The 12,860-nt window shown below is 43.4% G+C and overlaps 2 protein-coding genes across 2 annotated transcripts in view; both read right to left on the bottom strand.

Moving 5' to 3' along the window:
- Window positions 1–2,822, bottom strand: part of LOC112217430 (T-cell activation Rho GTPase-activating protein) — a 30,220-nt gene extending 27,398 nt beyond the window's left edge. Inside the window, exon 1 of the mRNA XM_024377712.2 lies at window positions 2,588–2,822. Within this exon, the coding sequence (XP_024233480.1) occupies window positions 2,588–2,695 (108 nt within the window). The 5' untranslated portion in view covers window positions 2,696–2,822. The remainder of the gene's footprint in view (window positions 1–2,587) is intronic.
- Window positions 2,823–5,981: 3,159 nt separating this feature from the next.
- LOC112217429 (serine/threonine-protein phosphatase 2A 56 kDa regulatory subunit alpha isoform) overlaps window positions 5,982–12,860 on the bottom strand; it is a 125,681-nt gene continuing 118,802 nt past the window's right edge. Inside the window, exons 11-13 of the mRNA XM_042300620.1 lie at window positions 8,064–8,191; window positions 7,643–7,744; window positions 5,982–7,393 (exon numbers count right to left, since the gene is read on the bottom strand). Of these exons, the coding sequence (XP_042156554.1) occupies window positions 7,147–7,393; window positions 7,643–7,744; window positions 8,064–8,191 (477 nt within the window). The 3' untranslated portion in view covers window positions 5,982–7,146. The remainder of the gene's footprint in view (window positions 7,394–7,642; window positions 7,745–8,063; window positions 8,192–12,860) is intronic.

Raw genomic sequence — 12,860 nt, 5'->3', positions numbered from 1 at the left:
TTCTGTGTTTTCCTGGAACCCAAGATCATGAAAACCTACCACCTTTTTGGAGTCCTAAGCAAAATTTTGTTGGGGGGGTCCCCCACCTCGCGGACCAAACATTTTAGTGGCCCCCCTTGACAGGGGAGATACAATGCTGCAATTATAAAGCAGGTTTTCTGCAAGTCAACGCATCTTTTCCCTGGGGCTGAGAGAACAATTGTATTAAAAAATAGACCATTTTACTCATTTTGCTACATGGTGGAGAGAAATCTTAAATACCAAATGTCAATGCCATCCTGGAAAAAAGCATTATTTTTCATGAAACTTTCATAGCACATCAACAGCAGATGGAATTTACTACTTTCAATTTGTGAGAAGAAAAACGTTGAAATACGCAAAAATAGAGTTACAAGGTTTTCCCAAGATGCCAACATACACTACATGACCAAAGTATGTGGACACCTGCTCGTCGAACATCTCATTCCAAATTCATGGGCATTAATATGGAGTTGTTACCCCTTTAATTGCTATAACAGCCTCCATTCGTCTGGGAAGGCTTTCCACAAGATGTTGGAACATTGCTGCAGGGACTTGCTTCCATTCAGCCACAAGAGCATTAGTGAGGTTAGGCACTGACGTTGGGAAATTAGGCCTGGCTCGCAATTGGCATTCCAATTCATCTCAAAGGTGTTCGATGGGGTTGAGGTCAGGGCTCTGTGCAGGCCAGTCAAGTTCTTCCACACCTATCTCGACAAACCATCTCTGTATGGACCTCGCTTTGTGCAAGGGGACATTGTCATGCTGAAACAGAAAAGGTCCTTCCCCAAACTGTTGCCACAAAGTTGGAAGCACAACATCCTCTGGAATGTCTTTGTATGCTGTAGCATTAAGATTTCCCTTCACTGGGACCTAGCCCGAGCCATGAAAAATAGCCCTAGACCATTATACCTCCTCCACCAAACTTTACAGTTGGCACTATGCATTGGAGCAGGTAGCATTCTCCTAACATCCATCAAACCCAGATTGGTCCGTCGGACTGCCAGATTGCGAAGCGTGATTCATCACTCCAGCCGATGCTTGGCATTGCGCATGGTGATCTTAGGCTTGGGTGCGGCTGCTCGGCCATGGAAACCCATTTCATGAAGCTACCGACGAACAGTTCTTGTGCTGACGTTGCATCCAGGGGCAGTAGTGAGTGTTGCAACCAAGGACAGACGATTTTTACGCCCTACGCACTTCAGCACTCGACAGTCCCATTCTTTGAGCTTGCGTGGCCTACAACTTCATGGGCTCACCATTGTTGCTCCTAGACATTTCCACTTCACAATAAAAGCACTTACAGGGGCAGGTCTAGCAGGGCAGAAATTTGACAAACTGACTTGTTGGAAAGGTGGCACCCTATGACGGCCCCACGTTGAAAGTCCCTGAGCTCTTCTGTAAGGCTATTCTACTGCCAATGTTTGCATGTGGAGATTGCATGGCTGTGTGCTAAATTTTATACACCTGTCAGCAACGGTTGTGGCTGAAATAGCCGAATCCATTAATTTACTTGAATACTTTTGTACATATTTTGTAGCATTTGATCCTGATTCAGAAAGGGAGAAATGATTCACACACCTCAGCTCTGCGGCTGAGCTGAGGTGTGGGAGATCTCTTCCTCTCGACTGAGCCCAGGCACAGCATGGTGTGCGTGGAGATGTACATAAGGCCCTACTGTCACACACAGGTTAGGGTGGAGAGGTCACCCTCTCCAAATGCTTTTGCAAAGTTTATTCAAAACTTCCAGAGTTATGTTCAGGGTGTGGCAGTGTGTGTGTTCTTGCATCCATGACAAACACGAGTCGTAGGTAGGTTGTTTATGAGTTTTGTCTGTGTAGCCATTAGTCCATTTTTCTGTTGATAATGATGCAAAAGGCTGTTGTTTGAAAATATGGTCAAAAAACTTTGCCTCTGTGATGTCTTTGTCTTTCTAATTGAATGTCAAGACAATTATGCAGGATAAATCTTTTGACAAAAGTGGGGCTATTGAAAAGAATGCATATAGCCATCACATGGCAACACCAATGAAGCCATTATGATTTGACCCTTGCCATATCAATACCCTTTATTCAGCTGTCAGAGCAGCTGACAGATCACTGAACCTGTTCATAGCTCATCTGTAAATAGCCCATCCAATCTACCTCATCCCCATACTGTATTTATTTATTTATCTTGCTCCTTTGCACCCCAGTATCTCTACTTGCACATTCATCTTCTGCACATTCTACCATTCCAGTGTTTATTTGCTATATTGTAATTACTTCGCCACCATGGCCTATTTATTGCCTTACCTCTCTTATCCTATCTCATTTGCACATGCGGTATATCGATTTTTTTTACTGTATTTTTGATTGTATGTTTGTTTATTCCATGTGTAACTCTGTGTTGTTGTATGTGTCGAACTGCTTTGCTTTATCTTGGCCAGGTCGCAGTTGCAAATGAGAACTTGTTCTCAACTAGCCTACCTGGTTAAATAAAGGTGAAGTAAAAATTAAAAATATCTGCACCACTCAAAATTTAACCATGAAGGCTACAAAGACTCCTACTAAAGTTGGTTAGTACTCACAGGATGTAGTCCTAAAGCCGCAGCTTCGTCATAGCTTCCCCTCCTCATCACTGCGATCCCAAGATCTTCCAATGTTCGTGTTCTTGGAGCTTCCATGTCTGTGTCCATGTATCCCTGTCCGTGTTCCTGTCCAGTCTGTATGTGGAGCGGAGTGCAGGGGAACAGTGGTGGGACTTGTGAGAGTAGAATAGTGGGGCTCTACAGTACACAGGAGGGGCACAGGGTCCTACCGACTGGCTTTTTCAGCTAGCGCTAATGAGGGTTTGGAACAATGGAGGCCCGCCGGACAAAAAAGGAAACAGGGTTCTGCTTGACCCACAGACGCCCCCCCCCCCATCATCCCTCCATCTCTATGCTCGGACAGGCTTCCTGTAGTAATGCTGGGCGTCCCACCAAAGTGCTCGCCCCTAGTTTCAGGCTAACGAGAAGGCACGGCCGTGACAACCAGCCCCAACAATATCTCAGGAAAAAGGGGGGTCACACACACATGAAAAGGCACACATGCACACAACCTTTCAGGTCTGGATGTGTTTGTGTGAATTGGAGTGTGATATGATGGAAAATATCCTATCGCAGTAGATACAAAGCCAGGAGGTTACATGACTATTTTCCACTTGGGTTATGCCGATTTTTACATCCAAATAGCTATTATGATTCTACCCTCTCACTCGACCTTTGCTAAGATTTCCCATGGGAACCAAGCTTCAGTGTCATCATCATTAGGCAGATGAATTCGGAAGGTAGATTCAGATCTGAACCCTGATCACCAAAGAGGATGTGGATGACTTGAGTCTGATATCCCTAATGTGGAAGTGTATAGGAATGCAAAGAAATGTATTATCACCAATCACATCTTTCCTTGACAAGCCAAGATTTCTGAAATTCACTGAAGCAATTTCTCTACAAACATGACAGCGTCATATCAAACAAATATTGGGTGCGATATGCCAATAACACATTTGACAGAAACCATGTAAAAGTTATTGTTATGCACACTACATGCCAACAAACAGCCTTTCCATGTCTTATGGGAAAAAACGATAATGCCAATTCTTCCATTGGATAATACAAAAGTGCAGCACGTAGACAATCAAGAGCATGTCAGAGTTTTCATGTCTGGCTTGATCAAAGATGCTTTAGAGACTGGCAGTGATATATGAGTTTCGTAAAAATACTGTGATGCTCCACTTAGTTCCCTTGGGCATGGAGCTTCTAACGCCGTGTTCTTCTTACAGCTTTTAACAGGTTATTTGCCGTAGGGTACATTTGACTTAATCTTCACAATTCATGCGCCGCATCACAACATAAAAAATAAAATGACAAATTAACAAATTCTTCGTCGGTTTACTACTGGTACTGCACGGCAATGCAACACACAAATTGAGGAAATCCAATGCATTCGACACACTGCACACACTGCTACACATTGTAGATAAGTCGCAGCGGTGTGGTTTGCCTCCCAATGAAATGAATAGACTTCTGTCGGAACACATACCGTTTGACGCAACAGGTGTGCAAAAGGCTTGACTCTGGCAGTTTTAGAGGTTAACGCAAGTGTACATTTCCATGGTAATGTAGAATGTTCATTGAAATTATGCTAACTGATGTGGCTCATGTAATGGGATGTACTTTCTGTTATGTCAGATGAATTGAGTCAATAAATCACGCCACAGATTGATGCATTATTTAATTTCCCATTCAGTGTTGCCAACTTATCGACTTTGTCAATAGATTTAGCAAGTTTTTAATGGAAATAAATCAAAAATCAAATTGATTTATATAGCCCTTCGTACATCAGCTGATATCTCAAAGTGCTGTACAGAAACCCAGCCTAAAACCCCAAACAGCAAGCAATGCAGGTGTAGAAGCACGGTGGCTAGGAAAAACTCCCCAGAAAGGCCAAAACCAAGGAGGAAACCTAGATAGGAACCAGGATGAGGGGTGGCCAGTCCTCTTCTGGCTGTGCCGGGTGAAGATTATAACAGAACATGGCCAAGATGTTCAAATATTCATAAATGACCAGCATGGTCAAATAATAATAATCACAGACAGAACAGTTGAAACTGGAGCAGCAGCACGGCCAGGTGGACTGGGGACAGCAAGGAGTCATCATGCCAGGTAGTCCTGAGGCATGGTCCGCCGAGAGAGCGAAAGAAAGAGAGAATTAGAAAGAGCATACTTAAATTCACACAGGCCACCGGATAAGACAGGAGAAGTACTCCAGATATAACAAACTGACCCTAGCCCCCCGACACATAAACTACTGCAGCATAAATACTGGAGGCTGAGACAGGAGGGGTCAGGAGACACTGTGGCCCCATCCGATGATACCCCCGGACTGGGCCAAACAGGAAGGATATAACTCCACCCACTTTGCCAAAGCACAGCCCCCACACCACTAGAGGGATCTTCAACCACCAACTTACCATTCTGAGACAAGGCCGAGTATAGCCCACAAAGATCTCCGCCACGGCACAACCAAAGGGGGGGCGCCAACCCAGACAGGAAGATCACATCAGTGACTCAACCCACTCAAGTGACGCACCCCTCCTAGGGACGGCATGAAAGAGCACCAGTAAGCCAGTGACTCAGCCCCTGTAATAGGGTTAGAGGCAGAGAATCCCAGTGGAAAGAGGGGAACCGGCCAGGCAGAGACAGCAAGGGCAGTTCGTTGCTCCAGAGCCTTTCCGTTCACCTTCACACTCCTGGGCCAGACTACACTCAATCATATGACCCACTGAAGAGATGAGTCTTCAGTAAAGACTTAAAGGTTGAGACAGAGTTTGCATCTCATATTTGTAAGGCTGTACAAATTTAATTAAATGCCCCTTTTTACTTTTCTCAACAAAAATACATTTGAAAAATATGTCTTGAAGTTTCCAGTAAAGAGATACACAACTTCCACTCGGATTAAGTCTGAACTATGCTTCTTCTAACCTCCACAAGAGGCTAAAATCGATTGATTAAGCCATTAGGTGTTGAACTAAGGATGCTATGATATTTTAAGACTTGTCTACTTCATTGTAAAAACTTTGCTTGCTCGCCTCACTTTTCCAAAAGTAAAATTTGTTAAACATTTAATAACATGTGTATGGCCTAATCAATTTTACATTTTCTAAAAATGTTTTAATTTTAAATGTGGAGGTTGTGTAGAAGGTCAGTGGGGAAAAATCCTAAATTAATATTTTAACAGGAAACTTTAAGGCAACAAAATCTGAAACCTGTGCTGGCTTTGAATTCTTTAAGAAACTATATTTCACTTTTGATAAATAGGGTTTTAAATGAGCATTCTATAATTCCCCGACACAAGATTCATTTTAAACTCTGGGGCCATCTAGTGACTTAAAATGTTGCTGCTACTCAAGACGAAAGAAAGAGAGAGCCATACCCATGGTTTTTTTGAGTAGAAACATAAGGTAGACTTTATTTTGATGGTGTTCAAAACCTAGATAAGGTCTGTCATTACAAAACAGGTTCCCCACACAGTTGTATATCACAGAGATTGGAATGGTACATACACTCTGACAGAAAGGCATCAGAAAAGACTGGACCTACAATAGAGAACAGACACTCACGTTAAAGCAAACTCCCCCATACACGCACACACTGCATCCAGCCATGTTTAATCTGCAGAAACCAGACAATTTGCCACCACCTGGTTTCAAAAATCAACATCTCTGTCCTTAACAATACTCTGGAAAAAAAATATATGGCTCATTTCTTTTTTCTACATCAGCTTTTTTAATTATTAATCGATTCTCTATTTAGACTGGAAAAATATGTTATACGTACTTAAATCTGTGACCATTTCATCATTTGTTTCTCTAAACTAAGCTCATTTCAAATACTTACTGGAAATAGGTTTTATGGCTGCAGGTTTTGAATGTGTTATAATGACCGCTATAACGTTAAGCATCATGTATTCAGATAAGAATATTAAACACCCAAAAACATGAGACCTCATGATAGTGACATTCACTCAGGTCTCCTACGTAGGGATTATGAACACACTCCTGTCTCCATGGTCTCCCACCCACCCCCTAAAGCTCGCCCCCTGAACCCCTCTTCCCTTAAGTTTGCAACCGTATTGGGAGCAGTGATGAAAGCACATACAAAAGACAAATCTTAAAATAGCCATTTAGCTTCTCTAAGTGCAGCACAATCAGAAATGTTTTTTTTTCAAGTCATTATTCCCCCCCCCCTCATATTGTTTATACATTGAATATCACAAACATATTTTCTCAGTTAAGAAAGTAAATGTGAAAGGATAAATTCTTTGATCAGACAAAAAAGTTTACCAATATACTGTGGCCACACTGTAACATCCCAAAATATTCTTAAATTGAAATATACGTTTTCTGCCAAAGGACAATTGCTGGCATTTGAAATAGTTTTACTGTATATAGATTGAACATACTGCTGAGGTTTATCTTTTTTTTGTTGCTATTTTCTCAGACATCTCCTCCCAGTCACCCCCAAGCCCCTCCTCCCCGTCACCCCTCCCTGACAGTTCTGAGACGGCATCGAAACCGTTACGGAGTACAAAATGGAGTCCTGTGTCATTTGGCACTTGTGACAACCTCAACACCCTCCGTGGTATCCATGGCGACAACGGGGTCTTCATGGTCCACAGAGATAGCGGTGCTCTTCTCCTGGTTGTCGTGGTGATTGTTGTTGTTGTTGATGTTTTGGGCAGCGTTCTGCAGCCCGTGGCTGTTGTTCTGCACCAGTGCTGCCGCATCGCTCAGCTTCAACTCATCTAGCTTTTTCCACAGCTCCTCCCTCTCCTGCTCCTTCTTCTTCTCCCTGGACACACACACACACACACACCAATTTCAGACCTTAGGTACAGAGGGGGACTGAAGGACTGACTGTCCTCGAAAAAGGGTAATTAACAGAGGTAATGTAATCCAATGTATTATGTGCTGTACAAAGCAAACAAGCCAGAGTTGTTTCCCAACTCTATCCCTTACTATTTATTGTACTAGTTTGCTCACACTACTTGTTTAGATTGAAGAACTAAAATTAATATATGAACTGGAAGAGCTCACTCACCGCTGTCTGTCTGATTTGTAGGAGGCTGTCAGCTCATCAAAGAGCGTGCTGTTCATCTCCATCAGGGTCTTCAGCACATTGTAGACCAGAGCTACAATTGTCCTGGAAACATACAGGGGATAATGGCATCAGAATTCAACACATCCGGAGATGAGCCAGAATTAAACACATCCGGAGATGTTCACTGGCTCTCACTCAATCCTACAGTAGCAATGCTAGGATTGGATAACTAGAAAAACACAAACTTGTATTACGCCCCAATAAAGCAATACCATTTGTCATACATACAGTTATAGGGATATCGCAGAAAACTTAAAACCCCAACCTCTAGTTAAGAGTTCAGTATTAAGCATTGCATTGTTACTTGTTACTGCTTTACCCTGAGGGCAATGGGTTGAGAACCTGAGAGTGGAGTACGTACGGGTTCCAGTGTTCTTTGGAGATTCTGTACAGGCTACCAAACATGATAGGAAGAATCTTGTCGATGTTCTCCTCAATGAGGCTCAGGATATACTCGTTGTTCCAGAAGTAGAGGGCTCGCTCTGCTACCTGTAGGGATCAAGAGGAAATGAGCTGGGCTGGCAGTCTAACAAATGACAGTCACATTAAGTTCACCCATTTTTACATGTGGCCTTACTTTCACTCTTTCTGTGCTGGTAGTTTATTTCCAAAATAGTTTTATAAATATTTTGTTTCGTTACAGCGAAAATTGGTTGTCACATTTTGTTGAGTCATCACTTACCATTGACTATAATGGAATATGCAAATATGTCTAAAGTATTCAGACCCTTTGCTATGAGACTCGAAATTAAACTCAAGTGCATCCTGTTTCCATTGATCATCCTTGATGTTGCTACAACTTGATTGGGGTCCACCTGTGGTATATTCAATTGATTGGGCATGATTTGGAAAGGCACCTACCTGCCTATAATAGTTCCCACAGTTGACAGTGCATGTCAGGGCAAAAACAAAGCCTTGAGGTTGAAGGAATTGTTCATAGAGCTCCGAGATAAGATTGTGTCGAGGCACAGATCTGGGGAAGGGAACCAAAACATTTCTGAAGCATTGAAGGTCCCCAAGAACACAGTAGCCTCCATCATTCTTAAATGGAAGATGTTTGACACAACCAAGACTCTTCCTAGAGCCGGCCGCCCAGCCAAACTGAGAAATCAGGGGAGAAGGGCCTTGGTCAGGGAGGTGACCAAGAACCCGATGGTCACTCTGACAGAGCTCAAGAGTTCCTCTGTGGAGATGGGAGAATTTTCCAGAAGGACAACCATCTCTGCAGCACTCCACTAATCAGGCCTTTATGGTAGAGTGGCCAGATGGAAGACACACCTCAGTAAAAGGCACATGACAGCCCGCTTGGAGTTTGCCAAAAGGCACCTCAAGGACTCTCAGACCATGAGAAACAACATTCTCTGGTCTGAGGAAACCAAGACTGAACAGCTTGGCCTGAATACCAAGCGTCACGTCTGGAATAAACCTGGCAACATCCCTACGATGAAGCATGGTGGTGGCAGCATCATGCTGTGGGGGTGTTTTTCAGTGGCAGGGACTGGGGGGACTGGGAGACCAGTCAGGATTGAGGCAAAGTTAAACTCTGCAAAGTACATAGATCCTTGTTGAAAACGTGCTCCAGAGCGCTCAGGACCTCACACTATGGCGAAGGTTCACCTTCCAACAAGACTTACGACCCTAAGCACACAGCCAAGACAATGCAGGAGTGGCTTTGAGACAAGTCTCTGAATGTCATTGAGTGGCCCAGCCAGAGCTCGGACTAGAAACCAATCGAACATCTCTGGAGAGACCTCAAAATAGCTTTGCAGCAACGCTCCCCATCCAACCTGACAGAGCTTGGGAGGATCAGCAGAAGAATGGTTCAAACTCCCCAAATACAGGTGTACCAAGCTTGTAGCATCATACCCAAGAAGACATGAGGCTGTATCTGCTGCCAAAGGTGCTTCAACGAAGTACCGTAATTGCTGGACTATTAAGCGCACCTGAATATAAACCGCACCCACTGAATAATTTAAAAATATGTATTTTGTACATAAATAAGCCGCACATGTCTATAAGCCGCAGGTGCATACCGGTACATTGAAACAAATGAACTTTACACAGCCTTTAAACGAAACACGGCTTGTAACAAAAATAAATAGGCTTTAACGAAACACGGCTTGTAACAAAAATAAATAGGCTTTAACGAAACACGGCTTGTAACAAAAATAAATAGGCTTTAACGAAACACAGCTTGTAACACAAATTAAAACAGTAGCCTACCAAGAAGTCATTGGTCACTATCTTCCTCCTCCTGTGCACTGAAACCACTGAAGTCATCTCCTTCGGTGTCGGAGTTGAATAGCCTCAGAATTGCTTCATCCGATGTTGGATCGTTTTCATTGTCGCTCTCGTCACTTTCATCTGGAGGCAAATACCCCGCTGAGCTCATGCTACCCCTTCAACACGCAGCAGTCCAGCCTTTTGAAACCTGTTGATGATAGTGGATTTTTTGACAATGCTCCACGCTGTCAGGACCCACTGGCAGACTTGACCATAAGATGCTCTTCGCCTGCGGCCCGTTTTAGTGAAGGATTTCTCCCCACTTGTCATCCAAGCCTCCCACTGAACAAGGAGCGCCACCTTAAATGCACGACTTACACTGATGTCGAGTGGCTGCAAATACTTTGGGCCATCTGTTTTTCTTCCCTCTGAAAGCTTTTGTTGTCTTTTTGCACTGAGTCAGTTCCTCACGCTGCTGTTTCCAACGTCTTATCATCGACTCATTAAGGCCAAGCTCCCATGCAGCAGCTCTATTTCCTTTTCCAACAGCCAGATCGATCGCCTTCAACTTGAAAGCTGCATCATATGCATTTCTCTATGTCTTTGCCATGATGAGGGTGACAAAATTACTACCGTAATCAGAATGATGGGAAGTTTGAACGCGCTCGATCACATTATGTGACAGTGCTGAGTTTTGGCGGCATGAATCTTGTGAAAGCGGGAAAAATCCATAAATTAGCCACGTCATTGTATAAACCGCGAGGTTCAAAGTGTGGGAATAAAGTAGCGGCTTATAGTCCAGAAATTACGGTACTGAGTAAAGGGTCTGAATACTCGTAAATGTGAAAGCCGTTTTTATTTTTTAATAAATTATAAAAAGTTTCTAAAAACCCATTTTTGCATTGTCATTATGAGGTATTGTGTTGCAGCGGGTGCAGCGAAATGCTTTTGTTACTAGGTCCTAACAATGCAGTAACATGTCAAACAAGTAGACAACAAAATAAATAAATACACAAGAAATGTTGGAACGAATCCAATTAACACTAATCCAAATGCAATCTATACGTATATACGATCAGTGGCCAGTTTAGTAGGTATGCCACCCCGTTCACTGAAAATGGTTCGCTCCTACAGAGTGTGAGTCACGTGGCTGTGGCTTGCTATATAAAGCAGGCAGACAGGTATCGAGGCAATGACTTACTGTTCCATTTTATTGTTAGAACGGGCAAAAGAATCATCATTGGTGCCAGGCGTGCCGGTTCCATTATCTCAGAAACGGCCGACCTCCTGGGTTTTCCCGTACGACAGTGTCTAGGGTTTACAGAGAATGGTGCGACAAACTAAAAACATCCTGTGGGTGAAAACAGCTCGTTGATGAGAGGTCGAAGGAGATTGGCAAGAATCGTACAAGCTAACAGGCGGGCCACAAACAGGAAAATAACGGCACAGTACAACAGCGGTATGCAGAATGGCATTTCGAAACGCACAACTCTTCGGTCATTGTCACGGATTGGCTATTGCAACAGATAACCACACCAGGTTCTCCTCCTATCAGCTAAACAGAAGAAGGGGCTCCTGTGGGCATGCGATAACCAACACTGGACAATTTATGAGTGGAAAAACATAGCCTGGTCCGACAAATCCCTGTTGCATCATGCTAATGGCAGTCAGGATTTCATGGCATCCTGCCTGGTGTCAACGGTACAGGATGGTGGCGGTGGTGTAGGGAGTGTTTTCCTGGCAGATGTTAGATCCCTTGATACCAATTGAGCAACATGTCCATGCCCAAAATATTTACTCCGGGGGGGTCCGACCTGGTACTAGATGGGTGTACCTAATAAACTGGCCACTGAGTGTACACTGGATTCATTTACACCAGCAGCATACCACCCTGCATACCACTGCTGGTTTGCTTCTGAAGCTAAGCAGGGTTGGTCCTGGTCAGTCCCTGGATGGGAGCCCAAGATGCTGCTGGAAGTGGTGTTGGAGGGCCAGTAGGAGTCACTCTTTCCTCTGGTCTAAAAAATATCCTAATGCCCCAGGGCAGTGATTGGGGACACTACCCTGTGTAGGGTGCCGTCTTTCGGATGGGACGTTAAACGGGTGTCATGAGGTCATTAAATATCCCATGGCACTTATCGTACGAGTAGGGTTGTTAACCCCGGTGTCCTGGCTAAATTCCCAATCTGGCCCTCAAACCATCACTGTCACCTAAGAATACCCAGTTTACAATTGGCTCATTCATCCCCCTCCTCTCCCCTGTAACTATTCCCCAGGTCGTTGCTGTAAATGAGAACGTGTTTTCAGTCAACTTACCTGGTAAAATAACAGATAAATAAAATAAATAAAAAATAAATAAACACAAGATATACTAAGAATAATACGTATAGCAGTATATATATATTAGTGAGCTACTGTATGTCAAGAATCTAGTATATAAATAAATGTGGCATGTATAAACAGTAATTAAAATGCAATGTAGTCGAAATATTAGAATGAGCTATGTCGAGAATACAGTATTTAAACACACAGTACAAAAACCCACACAGAAAAAAATGTATGTCATTATGGGATAGCGTGTGTAGATTAGTGATGCACCGATATGACATTTTTGGCCGATACCGTTTTCCAATATTTTCCTTGCCAAAACATGCCGTTTAAGCATTCTAGTACAGTTAAATACACTGCTCAAAAAAATAAAGGGAACACTTAAACAACACAATGTAACTCCAAGTCAATCACACTTCTGTGAAATCAAACTGTCCACTTAGGAAGCAACACTGATTGACAATAAACAGGTAGATTATAGGCAATTAGCAAGACACCCCCAATGAAGGAGTGGTTCTGCAGGTGGGAACCACAGACCACTTCTCAGTTCCTATGCTTCCTGGCTGATGTTTTGGTCACTTTTGAATGCTGGCGGTGCTTTCACTCT

Source organism: Oncorhynchus tshawytscha, linkage group LG18 (assembly GCF_018296145.1).
Source record: "Oncorhynchus tshawytscha isolate Ot180627B linkage group LG18, Otsh_v2.0, whole genome shotgun sequence".
In the NCBI taxonomy this organism is placed as follows: domain Eukaryota; kingdom Metazoa; phylum Chordata; class Actinopteri; order Salmoniformes; family Salmonidae; genus Oncorhynchus; species Oncorhynchus tshawytscha.
This window is presented reverse-complemented; position numbering and strand designations above follow the sequence as displayed.